Source organism: Excalfactoria chinensis, chromosome 12, assembly GCF_039878825.1.
Source record: "Excalfactoria chinensis isolate bCotChi1 chromosome 12, bCotChi1.hap2, whole genome shotgun sequence".
NCBI lineage: Eukaryota > Metazoa > Chordata > Aves > Galliformes > Phasianidae > Excalfactoria > Excalfactoria chinensis.
The window spans coordinates 537086-556187 of record NC_092836.1 but is presented as its reverse complement, the minus strand read 5'-3'; the positions used below and the strand labels follow the sequence as shown (position 1 = coordinate 556187).

The 19102-nt window shown below is 52.2% G+C and overlaps 1 protein-coding gene across 3 annotated transcripts in view; it reads right to left on the bottom strand.

Moving 5' to 3' along the window:
• Window positions 1-9417, bottom strand: part of SRGAP3 (SLIT-ROBO Rho GTPase activating protein 3) — a 71037-nt gene extending 61620 nt beyond the window's left edge. The window contains exon 1 of one of the 3 annotated variants that reach the window (XM_072347007.1): window positions 9192-9417. In XM_072347007.1, the coding sequence (XP_072203108.1) occupies window positions 9192-9258 (67 nt within the window). In that variant the 5' untranslated portion in view covers window positions 9259-9417. The remainder of the gene's footprint in view (window positions 1-9191) is intronic. The other 2 variants (XM_072347003.1, XM_072347006.1) reach the window with 2 other exon arrangements.
• Window positions 9418-19102: the final 9685 nt, after the last annotated feature.

The window sequence follows — 19102 nt, the reverse complement described above, 5'->3', positions numbered from 1 at the left end:
GATATGATCCTGGCAGTGACAGCAGACCATCTACAGCCAGATGGATGTATTTGTAAATAAGACAGATCCGTTTGTCAGGTTGTAATTGGTTTTAGAACAAGCAATTCCCACGATGACAAACAACAATTAAGGAGTGCAGAGCTCCCACAACATGCAATCTGAGTGCACTTGCAGTAAGGACAAAAGAACTGCTGCCAACAGCAGGGGGATGGCTTCCTTGTGAGACTGCCCCAAGGATGCTCTCCTGCAGACCAGGAAAGCCCAGCAATGCTGCCAGGGCAGCTCCAGCCCCTCACCTCCCAGATGTGTGGGGGCACCTCGCCATGTGTCAGGACAGCAGCAGAAACAGCACCACTCCAAGATGTGCAGGGAACTCAGCTCCCCTCGCACAGCCCCATGGATGCTCAGCCCTGGTTCCAAGCAGACCTCCTGCATCGAACAGGTCGTTGTTATGCACTGCATCTCCTGCACCATCCCGCAGGTACCATCACAATAGAAGATGTTACAGTCTCACTTTTAGGGGTTTATAATACAACATTTTCACTTGCAGTGTCTGCTTACTGTCTCCTCAGGGATTTTAGCAAGAGTAGGTCAAGAGCAGACAAGCACTGCAGAGAAACAAATGCTTTTAGAACACGAATCCCTCTGAAGGACATCATGCAATGAGTACTATGAGAAACACAAACGCCCTGCAAGACTCAACTTACAACTGGTTCAGTGCAGCTATTATATTTTCATTCAGTTTTTGCCATACAACCTCTGGTTTCTCCTTAACTACCCAAACACACTTTTTAGTGGAGAGACCAATTCCCAGCTTCCCTATTACAATAGCAGAAGTCCTGTTCACTTTAGTACTAGAAAGAGTAGGACCGTATGAAATACCCTACAGGACACCAACAGTGTCTGGCGAAAAGGGAAACAAAGAGCAGCTAAAGGAAGACCTGGCCAAGCAGGATGCTGCTCCTGCAGCTCCATGCTGTGGCACCGAGCACTTTGGCGCTGCTACACAGGCACTCACAGACATGCCAACCTCATCCCGCCCCGCGGCCTCTCAGAGCAGCACTCTGATGCTCCAGGGGAAGCTGTAACGTATCCAGCCAATTGTGTAATGCTCCAGAAACTGTTTTCTGATCTCTCCAGCAATCGCACTCAGCCCTGAAGCATGACACTTGATTGTGCTGACTTCAGCAGGATTAACTGCGCAGAATATTGGCTGCAGAAGTACCCAGCCCTTTTAAAAACATGCCCACCTCTGCACAGAAGCACTCGGAAGCACTACTGCAAAATCAAAACACGTCGCAGACCCCCAGCCTACACCTGGCACAGCTGAACTCCACCGAGCAGCAACATACAAATGGTTTCCCAGTAAGACACCAGGGCTCTCATACTCAACACTGTCACTGAAGTTTTTAACTGCTGTACCATCAATGCTTACTCTTTTATGAGATTTTCAATAATGTCAATGATTAAATTATGGCACTATCGCAGAGTAAAATGTGCATGAAGAAAAGAAGCAGAAGGCATTGACTCAAACATATTGACATGGCTTTGCATTCCACTTTTTTTTTCTTTTTTTTTTTAAATATATTTAGCCTGGCCGTTCAACATAGTAAAACAGTGCTGAGCCTCCACAGTCTTCACAGCAAGCTTCACTACCTGCACACTGAGAGAGACAGGAGCCCATGGCCAAAACCCCAGCCCCAGAGAGCTGCATCCCCTCTGCTGTTCGTTCTGTAGGGGCTGACCTAGAAATTAAGAATATCCTCCTAAGGAGCAACCTTTTCTCTTCTCTCAGGCGTCCAACAGACACAAGTGGGAAAGCGTAGAAATGGTAAGGGCAGCAGGGAAGCTCAGTAATTTTCTGTTAGGATGTAGGCTGTTCGGTTCTCCAGACAAGACTGCAAGACTTTACAGAGCTGCTTATGGCTGTGAGATGCATGATAGCCAAATACACGACAGTTCCTCCCAAAGGCCTAGGCAAAAAAGACAAGTAAAATGTTCTTCCACCCCTCCCTCTTTAAAATAGTGCTGTAACTCCAGGCGAAAGAAGAGTAATGGGCAGTAATGCAAATTCTTTTCTGAGGCTGTTGGATGCAGAGAGATGGTACAATTTTTCCCTAACTTTGAAGACCCAGATCGATAGCCTGCAGCACCAGGAGTCCTCATGGAGAACCTTCCTGGGCGTCAGCATGGCTTCAGCAGTCAGAAAATGACACTGGTGAAGTTAACAAACTGTTTGCTCATTAGCACGTATCAGCTAGGACAGCAGAGCACTGTAATGCAGTACTACAGCACAAGGTGCGTGAGCCAGAGAACCTCACAGATACCCCCTTCTGCCAGTTCCAGCTCCCGGGTCCCTCTGAACAGAGGTCAAAGACAGAGGCACCCACCGCCACAAGGAACTCTAACATCACATCTCTTTACATATCCTTGTTTTTAAAGCAAAGCAAAGGGTAAGATACAGAACAAGAAGGATGATTTAACACAAAGGGTATGATTTAAAACAAAGAGGATGATTTAGAACCTCTCCCTCCCTGCCATGGATAGGATCCTAACAGCTGCCTCCTTGCTGATGAGTAATGACAGCACTGGGATAAATAATGCGGCCATATATATTCCCCAGCCTGGCACGTGAGGCTGCTGTGCTGCTGATGGTGCCATTTTTCATGGGAGCTTTAAGAGCAAGCTGCTGGCAGCTCCCCACCAGAACGACCCCGCAGCTCTGTGGCACTCCAACACACACTGTCCCCATCATGCCCACCCAATCCCAGCCTAGGGAATAACATCACAGCCAAGAAACCCCCCCAGCAATTTCATGTTGATACACTACTTCCTCTCCTAACACTGTATGTTGCAATACGCTGCTTGGAGCTGCCTCTCCCAACACACTGCAGCTGCCTTCCAGGGGTGAGAAAAGGGACACCAAAATAAGTCATCTCGGGCCCATTTTCCAGAGAATAGTTCACAGATCAGGTCCTTGGAGGTGTCAACAGCTTAAAGTGCATCCAACAACTGCAGGCACAAAGCAGGAGCACTGGGAGGAGACTGGAAACCCTAAGGAGGTCACAAATTAGAGGTATCAATTATTATTACTGCTGTCACTGCGTGGGCTAATGCTGTTCACTCTTTTCTGCGTCCTCCCTTGCTGCTATGATACATACCAATAACACATACAGAGGTGGGGCAAACACAGCACAATAGCTATTAGTAAGAAATATTCATCTATTTTGAAGAGGCTGCCTTTCTGGTTGCACAGCAAGAGCCTCCTGGGCTCCAATCACCACCAAGGTTGTAGAAAGGGCCGCTCACTCTGTGCCATGGTGCAGCGGCAGCCAGCAATGCCCACAGCACTGCTCCTCTCCCAGCCCTGCAGCAGCCGGCACGCGGTGCTCGCCTGACCCGCGCAGCCACTGACCACATGGCAGGACTACAAATGCCTCTGAAGGCGGTAAATGCATTTCAGAAGGTGATTCATGTCACTGCTGTGGGTGGTAGACTGAAAAACACCGATCGAAACAAAGCCAAATCCAGGCAACAAAAAATTTAAGAGCTTAAAGGGAAGTTTTTCTTCCCCCACCCCAAATGGGCCAGCAGAACAGGAGAGTAAATCCTGCTCCCAACAGGTGCTGAAACCACACACGCAGAACTGCAAATGCTGCACCTTGTGAAGCATTAACCACCTGCAGTCTGCTTGCTGCTGCACTCCTAGAACCCTTAAAAATCCTGACTTGGGGCCACAAATATGGGTTGCAGGAGGTTCTCACCATCATCAGGAGAAGGACAGGTTTATCAGTAGTCCTACCGCACCCAACTACCTGTCAGCAAGCAAAAAGGAAACCACCAGGTTTAGAGATAGAACCAGAGCAGCAGCTCCCAGCCCTCAGAGGACTATGGTGGCACTGGGCCCACCTGGAGGGATGCACACCTCAGATCAGCTGAGGCTCTGCAGGTTTGTATGCTCTCTCCTGCCTCCACACGAGGCCTCTGGCCCAAGGCAGGGGCTGGAGGACATACAACAGGCCTCCAAAGCAGAGCAAGGGCCAACGGAGGTCTCTTTGCTGCAGCAGGCTGCCAAGCACAGCTTAATTTCGATTTCTCAATGCACTGGAAGAAAGTAACAGTGGCAAAGTTTGAAATGAAACCAACCTTCAAGAGTTCTGCTGGCAGCACTGGTTGCACCACTGCTGCTTGCATGCACTACGGCCTGAAGGACAGGAGAACCCATATCAGCAAAAGGAAGGAGATGATGCAGGAGCCACCCAAGCCATGCAGGGCAGGAGGCTGTTACCCAGACAAGAGGGGCTTGGTGCAGACCCACAGCCTTGTACTTGTTTTGCAGAGCAGCTTCCTCAAGAATCCCAAGGCCCCATAGCTCTGCTGCTGCACGCCAGGTCAGGACACACTGCCCAGCCACCACCCGCTGCTCCAGCTGCTCCCAGCACAGCGCAGCAAGGTGTAACCCAGCCTCAGCTGCCTGCACACACCTGGCTGCAGGACTGAACCACACTGTGCCACCAGAGGCCTCTGCTGAAGCACCCTGGGTGTTAGCACAGCAGAAAACATCTGAAAGATCACATTTGTTTCCATTAGAGACTTCCAGTTCATCTCCATTATGAATCACACCCACGTTCTCCTCTGCTCTGCAATGGCCTTCCCAGCCCTGGCACACAAGGGTCCCACACTCAGCCCACCTGCCAAGGCAACACCATCAGACCCAGTGAGGGAACAGAGAGAGTAAAGACAGACAACGACAAACAAGCCTGTATGGGAGTCAGCAAGCAAGGAGCAACCAGAGCGCTTGTCCTGAAGTCTAAGGGTAGAAACAAGATTGGTTTCATTAGAATCTTTCTGCTGCAGACAGCTCCATGAATGCTCAGCAGCCACCTACAGCCCACCCAAGGGTGGCACTCTGCCCTCTGGCACAAAACCACTGCATTACCTGGGCTGCTGGGATCCAAGCCTGGATGCCTCCCCTGGCAGTAACCGAACTTCCCACCTGAGCGAGCTGCGACCCCAGAAAATAATCTGGTGTGGAAGTTTTCCCAAAACGTTCTGAGCAAAGTGGAAAGAGACCATTGTGTGGGGAAATGAGGACAGACAGGAAAGGACACAGCGGCTGCAAAAGCAAAAATACAGTGAAGCTAACAAGCAATTATAAATTAACCTAAGGCGTGGTTCTTCAGTGAAAATGGGAAAAACACTTTGGTTCTCTTTGGCCACAGGTCTGTAAGCCTTCTTAGTATTTCTGTATGCTAAATCAATCAAAAACTGTTCTATTCCCAGCTCACACAGCAACTAAGAGTCCTTAATGTGTAAGAACTTGTCTCCGTACCTCTCCACATCCAGCTGTGCCGTTTGAAGGCTACTGCCTTGAGGATCACCAGGGATGCTCCTCACCTGCCAGCATCTGACAGAACAAGATGCTATCGGCTCGCAGCAGCCTTCCTGCCAACAATCACCACACAGATCATACAATGACCTGAATTTTGCCGGGATTAAAAAAAGCTTCAGGAAGCAATATGAAATTTAATAGCCAATCAACAGCATGCCCTATTTTCTGCAAGATTTACTACACTGTACTATAGACAGTTCTGTCTACATTATTAAAACTGGTTAGTTTTGCTGCATTTAAAGCAACAAATCACGCCTTCAAGAGTAATGAGGAAGAAAACGCATTTATTTATCATTCTGGCCAGACAGACCAATTAAAACTGCATGTATGAAATGGTGCATCTAAGGATCCACCGTACTCTGTATTCTTCAAGCAGCTTTACCGTGGCAGCTTTAAATATGCGGTCGTATCTTAATTAGCATTCATTTTTAATGCAGTCTTTCCTGTCTGTACATTTAAGGCAGACAAATAAGGAAAGCTGCCTCCTAAGAGGTATCCTTCATGTTTCCTTTCTGGTACCACCATGCGAGCACCTGCAGCTGGTGTGTGGCCAGTCTGGCTGACAGCTGAAGTGAGAAGCAGAGCAGCAGAAGTGAAAGCAAGGACCCTCAGCACGGAACTGACAGGAGGCCGCATGCAGGGCCACGCCTGTCAGCAGCAAATGCATTCAGGAGACGTGAAAGAAAGAGGTCCCTGAGCACAGACAGATGGCAAACACTGCACAGAGCCGGAAGGATGGGCAGCCTGCAGCAGGAGCAGGGCCGGGTACCTCCACTCCTAACCACAAGACCCGAGGCTGCAGGCTCTGCATGCACACACACCCGCTATCCACCCCCCACAGCCAGCTGCACTCAGAGGGCAGCGCTCCTCCCCAGCACTGCCCCACATGTGCACACACATCCACACCCTGAAAGCATTTTCAGGATGGCTCCTTCCCACCACAAGAGCAGACAATTCTCCAGAGAGGGAAAGGAGATACAGAGTCATGGTAGCTGATAAAACACCCCAGTGCAGGAAGATAATTCTCCAGTTAAATCCTACTTATGCCAGTCACACCTCCCACACAAATGGTGCACCTACCAATTTTTAGGGCACGGCAGTGCCCTGGGCACAGGAGGCTCAGCCCCACACCCATCACACACCATCCCCCTGCCACCATACTTGACAATGGCCCCAGCAGGAGGGCTGCCAGCACAACTTTCCTGAACTCAGCCTAAGCTGAGCTGTTCTTTGTTGTTGCACTGTCACGCTTTGCCAACCTACCTATCAAACTCCTCTACAACGCTCATCCAACCTCATGTTCAAGTACTGTGAGGTGGCTGCTGCTTTCCAAGATCCCTGTGTGCTGGCAGCCCCCTGGCCAGCACTCGGCCATCTCTGATGTGACACCTTCAGAGGCAGCCCACTGCAGATTGCTTCCATCTCCACCCATACCAGCACAACCTGCAGCTCACGTGTGGGGCTTTCCAGCTCTCCCCTGTGTTCTCCCTAACCCCTCCCTGAGGATCATGGCCATGTTGTGCTCAGATCCTCCATTACAGGACATCCCTTCCTCAAGTTTTCATCCTTTACCATCTTTATATGGCAGTTGTTCTGTGGCAGCAGTTGGTTTCTGCGAGCCTGCTTCACCCTCACACTCCCTTCTTCCCCTTGTCACTTCTTTCCCACTTCAGTCTTTCTCTGGAGATTTGGGTGCCCAGAACTCTCCTGCATGGGCACAGATAAGAGCAGAAGAGTGACCAAACCCCTGAAGTGAAGAAGCAGATTCCTGGGGTAGCGATGCAGCCTGAGCCAAGAGCAGCAGGCGCTGGGAGGCAGGATCTGTGTCACCACCACTGCCCTTAGGGTCTTGGGTGACAACAAGACCCCACATGCCAGCTGTGTGACACCAATGCAGCCAACCCAAGGGCTCCTCTGGCTCCTGCATCACCCCGGCCTCAGACGCAGGGAAACCTGCATTGCCTGCTGCTGAGACACAAGAGCACAGTAGATGCCCTCAGTCAGAAAATGGCCATTTTTGGAGACGTAACTGGGCACAGAATAGTACCAAACAATGATTACAGTCCCACCAGCACTCTGCCTGCGTTACTGCTGCCCAGAAATCAGCCCAAGATGTGATCACCATGCTGCAATAAACCATCTTTATACATAACCCTGGCATTAATGATCCAACATATGGAGCCCATGAGGCTACAACAGATGTCAGGCCAAGAGTGATCGCAGCAAATGAATATTCCAGTTACAAACGCAATAAAATAAAATTAAAAAACACAAAAATCCCACTGCAGACGTCTGCAGCAGAACTTTTTGGAGCAGAGCAGCCCCAACCCAGCTGCAGCCCAGAGCGGCCTGCCCAGCTCTGCACTGCCCAGCCCTGCAGTGCCCCAGCACCACTCGCAGCTGTGGACACACGGATCCCCCCTGGAGGACAGAACACCACCACGGGCTGAGAGAACACTTCATCTGCCTCACGGCAGGGTGCAATAACATCAGTGTGCCCAAATTATACACAAGCAGAAAGGTAATTGGCGCTGAGCAGAGTGTGTTGTGACTGTTACATCATTCTTCAAAGCCAGCTACAAAAGACTGAAATGCGAGAAAATAAACAATGGCACCGAGTCAGCAGGCAGCCCCTCCCCAGGGCCCTCCGCCTGGCAGCGCTGCACCACGCAGGGTACGCACAGAGCACCCGGCGCCCGCAGAGCTCAAGGTCCAACCACAGTGACCTCCAGGGAAAGTAAGGAAGTGCGGCTCTCATGGTCACAGGTTCGTTTTCAGAAAGCTCATGTTGTGTTTTTAATTAGCTCTGCCTTAAGCGGAGACTTGCACAACACAAAATGGTGCCTGTAAGGTCGACCACCAGAAGGCCGCGGGAGCTCCGTGTGACAGCAGCAGCCCGGGGCAGCGCGGTGGGCATCGCAATGCCTGGGCCGGGTGTGGGAAGGGACCACCGATAGCCGGAGTCACAGACTGACACTGCAATGAATGCACTCATAAACTGAAGTTATCCATGAAATGATGGACACCAGTTAACACTTGGCTACTGCCATTAAATGCCCTGTTTCTATGGCACAGAGAAGGCCCCACACGCTGCCAGCTGCACACACGGCAGCAATCCTTCCACCACACTGCAGACGTCTGCGATGCTTCAGGGAGCGCCGACCTCTCCACAACGAGCCCAGCTGTAATAAAGGTGGAGCTGATATTTGGTGCTCAGCGGTCCCAGCAGACGTTGCCTCGGATGGTACTCTACTCTAACACCAAGATTACAGAGCTGCGCTTTGACGCCTTCGTTCTGCAGAGCCGGGCTTGCGTAACGACCATGTCCCCTGGAACCACTGCCTGCCGCACGCCGAGGTGCCTTACATAAGACCCGCAAGATCAGGGCCTCCCTGACCAGCGCGCGAATCGATCCGAGCCTTTCCAAGAGACATACGGAGGAACCCATACAGGAACGAACCACATTTCTCCACGGAGCACCGTTCCCCACACGCGGGCCCCCCGCCCGGCTCTGTACGCGCCCGCAGCCGCCCGCGCTCCCGCGCGGCGCCGGGCACCTGCCGAGCCGCACCGGGAGCTCCGCCGCGCCCCGACGGACGCCCGCAGCCACCGGCGGCTGCCGGGGCTGACTGAGGGAGCCTCAGCCGCGCCAGCGGGGATCGTGGACGGCGCGGCCCCGCCGGCGGCCCCGCGGCTCAGCCCGCCCGGCGCTGCCCCCGGCCCCGCGCCCACCCCGCACCGCCCGCGGCTCTGGCCCCGCACACAAAGGCGCGGCCCCGCCGCAGCGCCCGCCGCTCACCCTTCACTTGCGCATCGTACTCCGAGATGATCTCTTTGTCCTTCTTGGACTTGCCCTGCGAGGACATCTTTCGGGAGGGTGCGGGCGAGCGCTCGGCCGCGCCGCCTCACCCAGCCACGGGCCGCATTGGCGGGGCCGGGACACCGCGCAGCGCCGCCGGCCGCGGAGCCGAGCCCAGCCTAGCACAGCCCAGCACAGCCCGGCTCGGCCCGGCCCGGCCCGGCCCGGCCCGGCCCCGCTCGGCCCCGCCCGCCCGGCAGCCCCGCCCCGCTGCTCCGTGCCGCGCTAGGCGGGACCGTGCCGCTCCCGCGCTCAGGTTGCGGGCGGGACGGCCGCGCCCCTCCCCAGGCGGACGGACCGACCCACGGAGCCGGGCAGCGGCGGGCGGGGCGGCGCCGCCGGCGGGGCGGGGCGGATGCGGTGCTCGTCCCCGAGCTGCTGCCGGGCTGTAGCGGCTCTGGAGGCCGCGGCTCGGTCGTCGGGGAGCTGCTGCTGGGCTGTTGGGTCTGCCCCTCCGAGGCGATGGCTTTGGGTACCGCAAGAGCAGCAGCGGCGGGAGCGGAGCGGAGAGGCCCCAGGCAGGCAGGCAGGCCATGAGACAACGTGCAGAAAGTACCAGAGGTGTTGGGGAGGTTTGCGTGGCCCCGTTTACCCCAAAGGCTTCCCAGCTCCCACCGGTTACCTTCTGCCTGGGGCAGCCTTTCAAAAACTACATCAGGAGGGTTGCCGCAGACGTGGCAGCGCTCAGCACAGCACGGCACATCTCCCGGCCCCAGGAGCAAAACTGCCCGTGTCCTCTGCCTGGTTGGCCAAGCAGAGCCGCTCTCTGGGGTGCAGGTGCGGATGCCGGTGGCACAGGGACACAGCAGATCCTGGAGTGGCCCACGCTGCTCCCTGTGCCGCACTGCCTGCACTCCCAGCCCATCGAATCAGGCCTCCACACATCTTCCTGGTCCCAGCTGAGCTCAGACTGCTGCTCCACACAATGAATCCTTTTGTTGGTGTCCCTGTGAAGCCCAATGAATGCAAGGGGATTTGGTGATGCAGTTATTCTGACAGCTTACAAAGAATAAACCAAGCCTGTTAAACAAATAATTTACCTAGCCTTGGCCTGCAACACAGAAGAGCATTCTGAGCTTCAAGCAGTCATAAGAAGAGCCAAAGAGCAGCCAGAGGCAGCAGCCTGCATGGTGCCGAGGGCAAGTGGTGAGGTGTGCAGCAGCCACAGTTCCCCACAGCTCCAGCATGGCCAGGGGAGCTCAGCTGCATCACAGGGGCAGAGCAAGCTGTGCTGGGACCTGGTGCATGTGGGGATATGGAGCACAGGGCTCTGGAGGGGTTCTGCCCACATGTTTGGGACCTCTGGAGAGGAGCTGAGCAGGGCTGGGATCTGTTCTAGGGAGCTGGCTGTGGAAAAGGAGAAAGTAAGAACGCACAGTGATTGAAGAGGAGTGTCTGCAGTGTGCTACTGATGGCAGCAAATCACCTTTCGAAGGTTCAGGAGGTAAACTCAGATTATCACAGGGATCTTGCCCAGTGTCCCCACTGATGTGCTGCTGCTCAGCACCCTCCAGACTAAGCCTGCGTCCGTTGCTCCCAACACACAGGTTGGGCAATAAATTTGGCCCTCCATCAAAGCACAGGGTCGGCAGAAACCCCTCCAGTGAGAGAAAGGGATGCTGACAAGTGCTGTGCCAGGCAGGCAGCAGTGCTGCAGCTCTCTGCACCCGGGCAGGACAGGGTGCTTGGGACACAGCACACATCCCAGCCCTCACAGCGCAGCTCCAGGGGCTGCCCGCAGTGCTGCTCATGGGCCAGCAGAAGCCTGCAGCAGTGTGAGCAACATCTGTGGCCCTACCTGGCAGGGGGACTGCCCAAGGACTGAGGCTCAGCGTGTGAGCCGGGCTCAGGGTTTGCCTCTTGGAAAAAGGACTCCCGGAGCTGTGCTTGGAGTGGGACTGATGAGAGGATGCCAAGGAAAGCTGGGAGGTGTGAAGGAATTCTGCTCCAGGAAATCTCTGGCAACTGTGCACTTGGGAAGTGAAACAAAGATCTGTGGTATAAAATAATGCCATGTAATTTCCCAAAGCAAGGTTAAGTGACATAGTAATTCCATACCTTTAAAGTAGAGAGATTGCAACTCGATATTCTTTTTGCAGCAAAGACTGCAATGACTGGGGCCTTGGAAAAAAAAACAAAACACACCACCAACAGAGCTCATACAGAGGAAAAAAGACTCACAGAACGGTCTAAAATATTCCCCACAGGGTGAGTTCCTTTCCCTGCAGCATTCCCACGTACCTGCAGCCAGCAGCAGCATGCTCCAGTGGTGAGTTGCGTCCCAGGTCCATGGGGTGGGCTCTGAGGTTGGCGTCTCGTAGCTGAGGGTGTAAGGATGTAAAACAACTCTTACCAGAACAATCTGCAATACAAAGGTGAAAGAAAAACAAAACAGAAAGCAAACATAACTCTTTAATAGTCAGGGTCTTCTGCTCCTAAAAGTATCACTAAAAATAAAGAAGCAGCATTAACTGAGGAAAAATCATCCAGTCAGAAATTAAGACCTTTGCTAAATGCAAAGTCTGAGATTGTTTGTGGGATTTGTACTTAAAGCAGCTTTCTAAGAGGAAGGATCTGATTATGATTCACTTTGTGACACCTTCAGCACAGGATTTTTGGATGAGGAATGGCATGGGATGGGATTTAATTGTAATAAATACTTCAGTCTTGAGGGATAGAGAACCCAGCAGTAACTATGGCAACGTGGTCACTCCAGTACGGCTAATGCAGATTACTTCCAGGGCAATAGCCTTGTGTGTGCTCAGGAAGCAGAAGTAATGTTTGCTTAAAGCAATTCCTAAATTAAGGAAAAATTCTTGAGGTAGAAGCTGTCCTGCACTCCTTGTTTTCAGTGTCAGACTGTCAGTGCTTCATGTTGTGCCCACCACACACAGTGCGTTCTGCAGAGCCCATTGGCCATCAGCCCCTGGCTGCGCAGCATTGTGCCGGTGTGCCTGGGGGACACAGCTGACACAGGTGCTCAGGTGTTCGTTGGGCTCTGCATGGCAGTGCACATGGACACATGGACACATGGACAGCTCAGCACCGCTGAGCTCCTGCAGGTCCTCCCTGAACCATGGAGTTGGGACCCACCCAGTGCTCGTCTGCTGTGCAGGCATCCATGGGGCAGTGCTGCTGGAGAAAGACTTCCACAGACACATTTCCCAGAGTAAAATGAGCTGGAGGTGCATCATATGGGAGCTTCTTGCACTGTGTTTTGTATTTGCTGATCTTGTGCACTTTTTTCCTGTCAGCAAAGTTCTGTTATCTTGTTGCGCTAACAAGAGAACCAGTCCTCTCTCTGTGCCCTTTCAATCTGTGCAGCGAGGTGCCATGGTAGCTCGGCACTGACATACCTGTAGCGATGTATCAGTTCTCTGCACCCAAAATTACTGCACAAAAAAGAACAAAGCAGAGCAGCCCTGATTTCCCCGTGCCTTATGTTATCTGTGAAAACTCAGGGAGGCCGCAATGCTTTAAACATTTCTCAGCCATGTGAGATGCTCAGACAAAAGAGGAAAGGAAGAAAAGAACCAGCCAACTGCTATCACTTCTATCTATGGCCTTTCTGACACAGCAGTTTCCCCAGCACAGATCTGCAGGCTGTCCCAGGAGCACAGTGCTGACTCCAGGGGTCAGTCAGGGCAGGGGTCTGCCTGCAGAGCGCTCCATGTGCCCACTGGTTGTGCTGGGACACTTCCGGAGTAGTGGTCTTGGGCAGCACCAAGCAAGACTTCCTGCAGCAAAGTGTGATGAGAGCTCGCACCACCTGCTCTCCAGGTTGTTAGCAGGTTACCTCCCTAATGTCCGCTGGAAACATGCATCCCATTCAGAGAAGCAAAACGCAGCTCTTTAAGTAGAAGCCCTTCTGACTACGTCCTTTTTGCTGTTACCATTGTTAAGCATTTGTAGTAACAGCAGAATTCAGTGTTACACTGGCCAGTAATGCAAAGTACTAAGAAATGGAGAATATGTACTTGTGCCTAAAAGCATAAGCTATCATGATAAACAACCTGCCAATGGCACTTCTTTCCTGTAGCTGTCATTCTCCTGTAAGAGGCATTTGAGACTACCAAAACTTTGGCTATACAAGGCCAAAGCTACCGTGCACATTGCTTAAGCAGTTGTGAAAGGTCTCTTGCTAACAGTTTCCTGATAAAGATCTGTTACCTCTCATTTCCTCAGGGAGATTACAGAGACTGTGCAGTCAGAGCCGTACTTTCATTTCCCTGCTGCGCTCTGCAGATTCTGTGGGTGATGCACTGCTGACTCCCCAGGATCTGCTCCTCTAGCATGGCAGCATCCAAAGCAACACACATCCTCCCTCCCAGAGCACAGTACTTGGAGTTCTCCCAGCGTTTAGGAAGAGCATGTCAATATCTAATATCAGTGTGCATCTGAAAATTGCTTGGCTACTGAAGTCCTGACCTAGGGCAGGTTGGGGTGCTTTTGTCCATACTGTTTAAACCTATAAGCGAGTGCTTTTGCACCACAGCTTTCAAGGAAAAGACACAAGACTTTGTTTCTAATTTGTTCCAATGCTGTACTTCCTTAGATTTCATCTCATAAAGAAAGCACAAGTTTGTGCCTGGGCTAGCCACTCCTGTGCACAGCTGCTGAAGCTGAGACTACCAGAGCTATACTGTTATTTTCCAGCTGGTTAGGAGTTAACTAAATATGTTATATTTAATATGCTCAAACCAATCAATTTCTCCTCATCTTGTTGTTTGTCTCCCGTTCCCCCATTCTCTCCCTCTCCACAGAGCATCCCACCACTGTTCTCCCAGGAGAGGTGCCAGCCCCACCACCTGACCTCCCCCTGCCCTCAGGGCTGGCCCCTGTGAGCACATGGTGCAGATTTGCCTCATGCCAGCCTGGCTGCCCAGGCTGCAAGGCCTCAGTAGGGTCCGGTGGAATCTGACCGAATTGAATGTGTTGTTTTGATGGAATTTGACCCGTGCTTTGCTGACAGGAGGCTGCTATCATTCTCTTCAGACTACTTGTGCCCAGGAATCCACAAGGTCTGGTAGCAGCACAAGTTCTGTGTCACCTCAGGCAAACCTCTCCCACTCTGCGTCCCTCAGCACAGCAATGAGCACACGGTGAGTCCTGAAGGGAGCTGCCCTTTGTGTGGGTGGCCGAGAGGCTGCAGAGCAGCACAGTGTTTGCTCCAAGATGTCACCTTTCACTGTCTCCAAGCAGAAGTTCTCAACCTTGGACAGCTGAGGTCTGGGATAGCAGTTCCTCCAGAGGCTGTAGGGGTTCATTGGTCACTTTGCATTTTACCTTAATGCGGTGATTTTGCATGTGCAGAAGTGAGCCCAGAGACACAGTGTGAACGGCCTTCTCATGTCCTAAAAGAAACTGAGATTGGAAAGTGGGGAAAATGGAGCTGGAAAGCAGCGCTCCTTTAAAACCACTTCTAACATTCATGAATGCAGATGAGCTCCACTACAGTAATTCTGAATGTACGTTTTTGATCTGCGCCGTTGGCATGAGTTGAACTTTGACAAATATGAATTTGCCAAGAACTGCTTGTTTCTTAATAAAGAATATTAAGGCTTTGGGGGTTTTGGAAAAGAATGTGAGCTGTGGCTTAAAATACAAGATGTCCACACGTCAAAGAAATAAATCCAAATAATCTAGTGGTTATAATCACCCACTGGATTTAAATGAATTAATTCAATGTAATTGATTTCTAAGGGGAAGGAAGAAAAAGCAACACAGAAATCCTTGCCACAGGAAGGCATAATTTCTATCTGAAATCTAACACAATTAGTGGAGTAGGATTCAGTTACTGAAGGCAAAAAAGAAGACAAATCAAGAGTCAATTGAGTTGCTGTAAAATTTAATATCTTGCTGTCATCTTTGTTCTTAGCACAGAGTTGCTGTAGCAACAGACCAAAAAAAGAACTTGCTTGAGAGGAGGAGCTACTGCTCTTTTCACAATGTCTTTTTATCATCCCTGAATTGGTGCTTATGAACAATCAATCACATTTAGCACTATCAATGAGCGCAGACACAAGGCCAGATCCTGCAGACATTAAGTCTACCTTACAAAGAGCCGTTTTCTGCTCCACTCTGCAGGTTATGTGATTGCAATTTTCATTGGTAGGATTGAGCCTATTTTGCTCACATGCAAGGTGCAGCTGCTCCTTGATCAATTTACCCCAGCAGTGGCTGTGCAACGTGCAGATCAGGACTGCTTGTGTCTCTGCATCCTACAAATAGGAATTGGATTTTCCTACCACTTTCTTTAGGGTGATGTGGCTCACAGGAGCAGGCCATGGGGAAGCAGACGACTGCAGTTTCTGGGCTCAACCCACAAAGCAGAGCCTTCACTAACGTTTTGCACTGAGTCCAACTGAAGCCAAGGAACTGCTGCAGTGTGACAGTGGCCGTTGGGCACTGACTCGCTTTCTGACATCGGAGTCACCGCTATTTACTGTCTGCAATTAATGTAGCACATGTGGTCGCCGTTTCTCCATCTGCAGTGCAAATTCAGTCACTTTATCTGTAGGCACTATGGGATCCATAATGTGCAACCACAGCCTGCAGCTGCCACGGTCCGACTGCAGCCTGCAGGCCCAGAGGTGTGCAGTGTGGGCTGTCATGCCCGCTGTGACAGGGCACGGCCGTCCCTGTGTGCCGACACGTTCCTGCTCTGCGCCGGAATCCAGGTGCGTTTCCCTCGCAGTGCTCCCGGTGTATCACCAGCCGCACGCGGCGCAGGGGCTGCTGCCTTTTGGATCGCTTCCCACCCTCACCGCATCCCGGCCACCACCGCGGGCAGCGCGGATGTCTGAGCCCTCGCGCCTTTGTTCGGTGCCCGCTCACGCAACCCTGCATGGCCGCAGCGGGAGGGGGAGAGGAAAAGCCTGGGAAACTGCAGCCCGGCTGTGCGGCCCCAACAAAGCGGCATTGTGTGCGGCTCGGCGCGGCGGGGCGGGGGCCGGGGCGGCCTCGCGCTGCACGGCCCGGAGAGGCGCACGGGGTGGGGGAGCTGCGCGGGGCCTTGTGTTACACTGACAGCAATTGATGGAGGAAAGGGGCCAAATGCAAAATGCGCCTTTCACGGCGAATTCGGCCCTCTCATTAGAGCTGAATAAAGCCAGCCGAGGGGGCCTTCTCCCGGTGAAGCCCAAGGCTCCGGCTGCATTCACAGCTTCATTGTAAATTCCAGCACGACGGTGTCATTTCCTGAAAGGAGAGTGGAAAGTTTGGGGTTTTTTGAAGCGCCCCTTCTCAGCTGAGGAGGAAACCCTTCCTCTTTCGCAGCTCAGCCGCGCCGCTCTCTAAACGTGTGAAAGGAGGGGAAGGAAAACGGTCAGGGCTTTTGCCTTTGTTTTTTCCTCTCCTCAGAGAAAGGCTGACCGCAGAGGAGCTCACTTATCTGTTGAAGCTGGATTTCACCTGACGGGAGACTCGATTCCCGTTACAGTTTTCATGCTGCTTAGCATAATAAAAAGCATTCAAAGCAAGCCAAGCACAAGAAAGAGACATGCGGTGAAGGAAGAGATGAAAAGAGAAATGTCAGCATTATCGTGCCCATAAACGCCACAAGCTGCCACCAGCGGCACAAAGGGAACATGATTAACAGCAAAGGCCGGACGGCGCTAATTGTGCTGCTTGATCAAAGGCAGATGCTGAATGATCATCCCCAACCCAGGTCTGTGGGAGTCCTGGGAGGGCCCCTCCATCTCACCCTGCTCCATCTGAGCCGGCAGCTGCGGAGCAGGGCTGGAAGGCGCGGTGGGAGCTGAGGGTGGAGGTGTGTGCAGTCAGAGGGCAGGATGTGCCAGCAGGTCATCTTCCACTGGGGAAGGCAAATTCTAAGCAAACTGAGCTAGCTGTGTATCAGAGTATACATCATGTATATCAGAATATAGGTATGAGAAGAATGAATACTTGCCATCATTAACCAGGGCCTTCCCAAAGGCCTCAGGGACATCATCAGTTTGGCAAGAAAACCCATGGTCTGCAAGTTCTTAGCTGAACTGCCTTCATTAGAATACGAGAATCACACTCATGGGTCAAAAAGACCCCTGCCTGGGTGAGGCCCCTTCCCCAACCATGTGCAGTAGTGAAAGTATAGAGCCTGACATGTTATAATTGCATGGCAATCACCATCCAGCCACTGTGAGAACAGACAGAAACGTTATCAACTTGATACCTTTTGTGTATAAATCTTGTGTGGATAGTTTGGTGTGTGAGCTCAATCTGTGGAAATAAGAAATGTTTCTGTGTGTGTGATCGCTGCCTTTCTGCACACTGGGCAATATAGATGCGGTCTCCAGGAGCCGAGGGTCAGCGTCAGCCCTTTCTGGAGGAGGGCTGCTGAGAGGTGAATGCTCAGAGCCTGAAGTGCTGCATCTGGCTGAGGACATGTAGGCCCTCTCCCCACGTGGAGAAGCTACAAGGGGCACTGCTGCTGTCCCTGCGGTGGGCGGCCGCTCCTGGCAGAGCAGTGGTAGCAGCCAGTTGGGGAGGAACGGAGCAGTAATTAAACCACCACAGCAATTAGCTTGGGGCGTATCTGTTCAGGCCCCAGCTGCTGCCTCTCCTGGTTGTGGCTGCAGAATGCAGAGCGATGCCAGAAGTGCCACATGAGCAGCAATCTTTAAAAGCAAAGCTTTGGTGCCTTTGGGGTTTGTAGAGCTCTGTTTGCTTCCCTCTGTTCCCAGTAACACTGCTCTAAACCTGATTTTTACCACCTCTGTCTCCCCATCCTCCTGCTGCACTGCGATACTGGGCACTCAGTGCAGCGGGACGTTGCCCAGCTGGGTGGCAGAGCTTCATCATGAGGCCAAGCATCCCACAGTACACATGGGACTGAGCAGCTGAAGAAGCTTTCACAGCCCTGAGAGCTGAGGCAGGGATTTTAGCAATAGCATAAGAATGATTTTATTTGAGCAGGTTCTTCTGGCTGGGGAGCTGAACACTGTGAAGAGAAAACGCTGTGTTTATTGGGGATGCAGCAGCTGAGTGGGACCATGTCAGGAAGGCTCCAACACAAAATAGCAGCCCTGCTGTTGTTCAGTTACACCCCAATGTTTGGTTTCTTGTTTCCCTTTTTTAAAGCTTACCATGTGTGTGCTGACTATGCTTCTTTTACAGTTCTGTGAAACACAAAGGTGGGGAGAGAACCAAACTTTGTTATCGAGTCCTCTGCCTGCAGCACTCAGAGGGAGCTGTGCCACCAGTCCTGGAAAAGCTGAGTCAGACCTGCCTGGATGATGTAGCGACGAAGCACAGCTCCAAAGCCTCCAAAACACTATGGTACTCATTCCCAGGTGCTGGTTACTTCATAAGAGATGCCCAGGAGCAAGTCCCTGCTTGGAGCTGAGGGGACAGGACAGTGCTGCTCACCAACAGAAAACTTCCATCTACTGCAGGCTGTCCAGAAATGCAGAGAGAATCCCAGCTGCCGAGCTCTCTGGAAGTTGTGAACAAAGCCTGAGTTATCCAGCTCCAAAGGCAAAATGGAGGTAGGTATAGCTCACTTGTTTTCATCTTCAATTTCACAGATAGCCAGATGGATTTTGAATTAATGTCACTGCTAGAAAATACAGCAGTGACCTTGACTACCTGCATCAAGTCTAAGAGCTGTACCTTCCTGCACTGCAATCTCACAGCACTGCAGTGAGACACCAAGTGAGCTCTTGCTGTGCAAGTATCAGCAAAGACATGACCCCATGTGGCAGGGCAGCTGTCCCAAAGCACTGGCACTTTGGGGATGTACACAGATGCTGCAGCTCCCATGCCTGAGGAGTAAAACACATGAGCAGTACAGGCATCCCCACAGCACCAGCCATGTGCTCACCCAGAGCAGTGCCATGCAATGCTTCCAA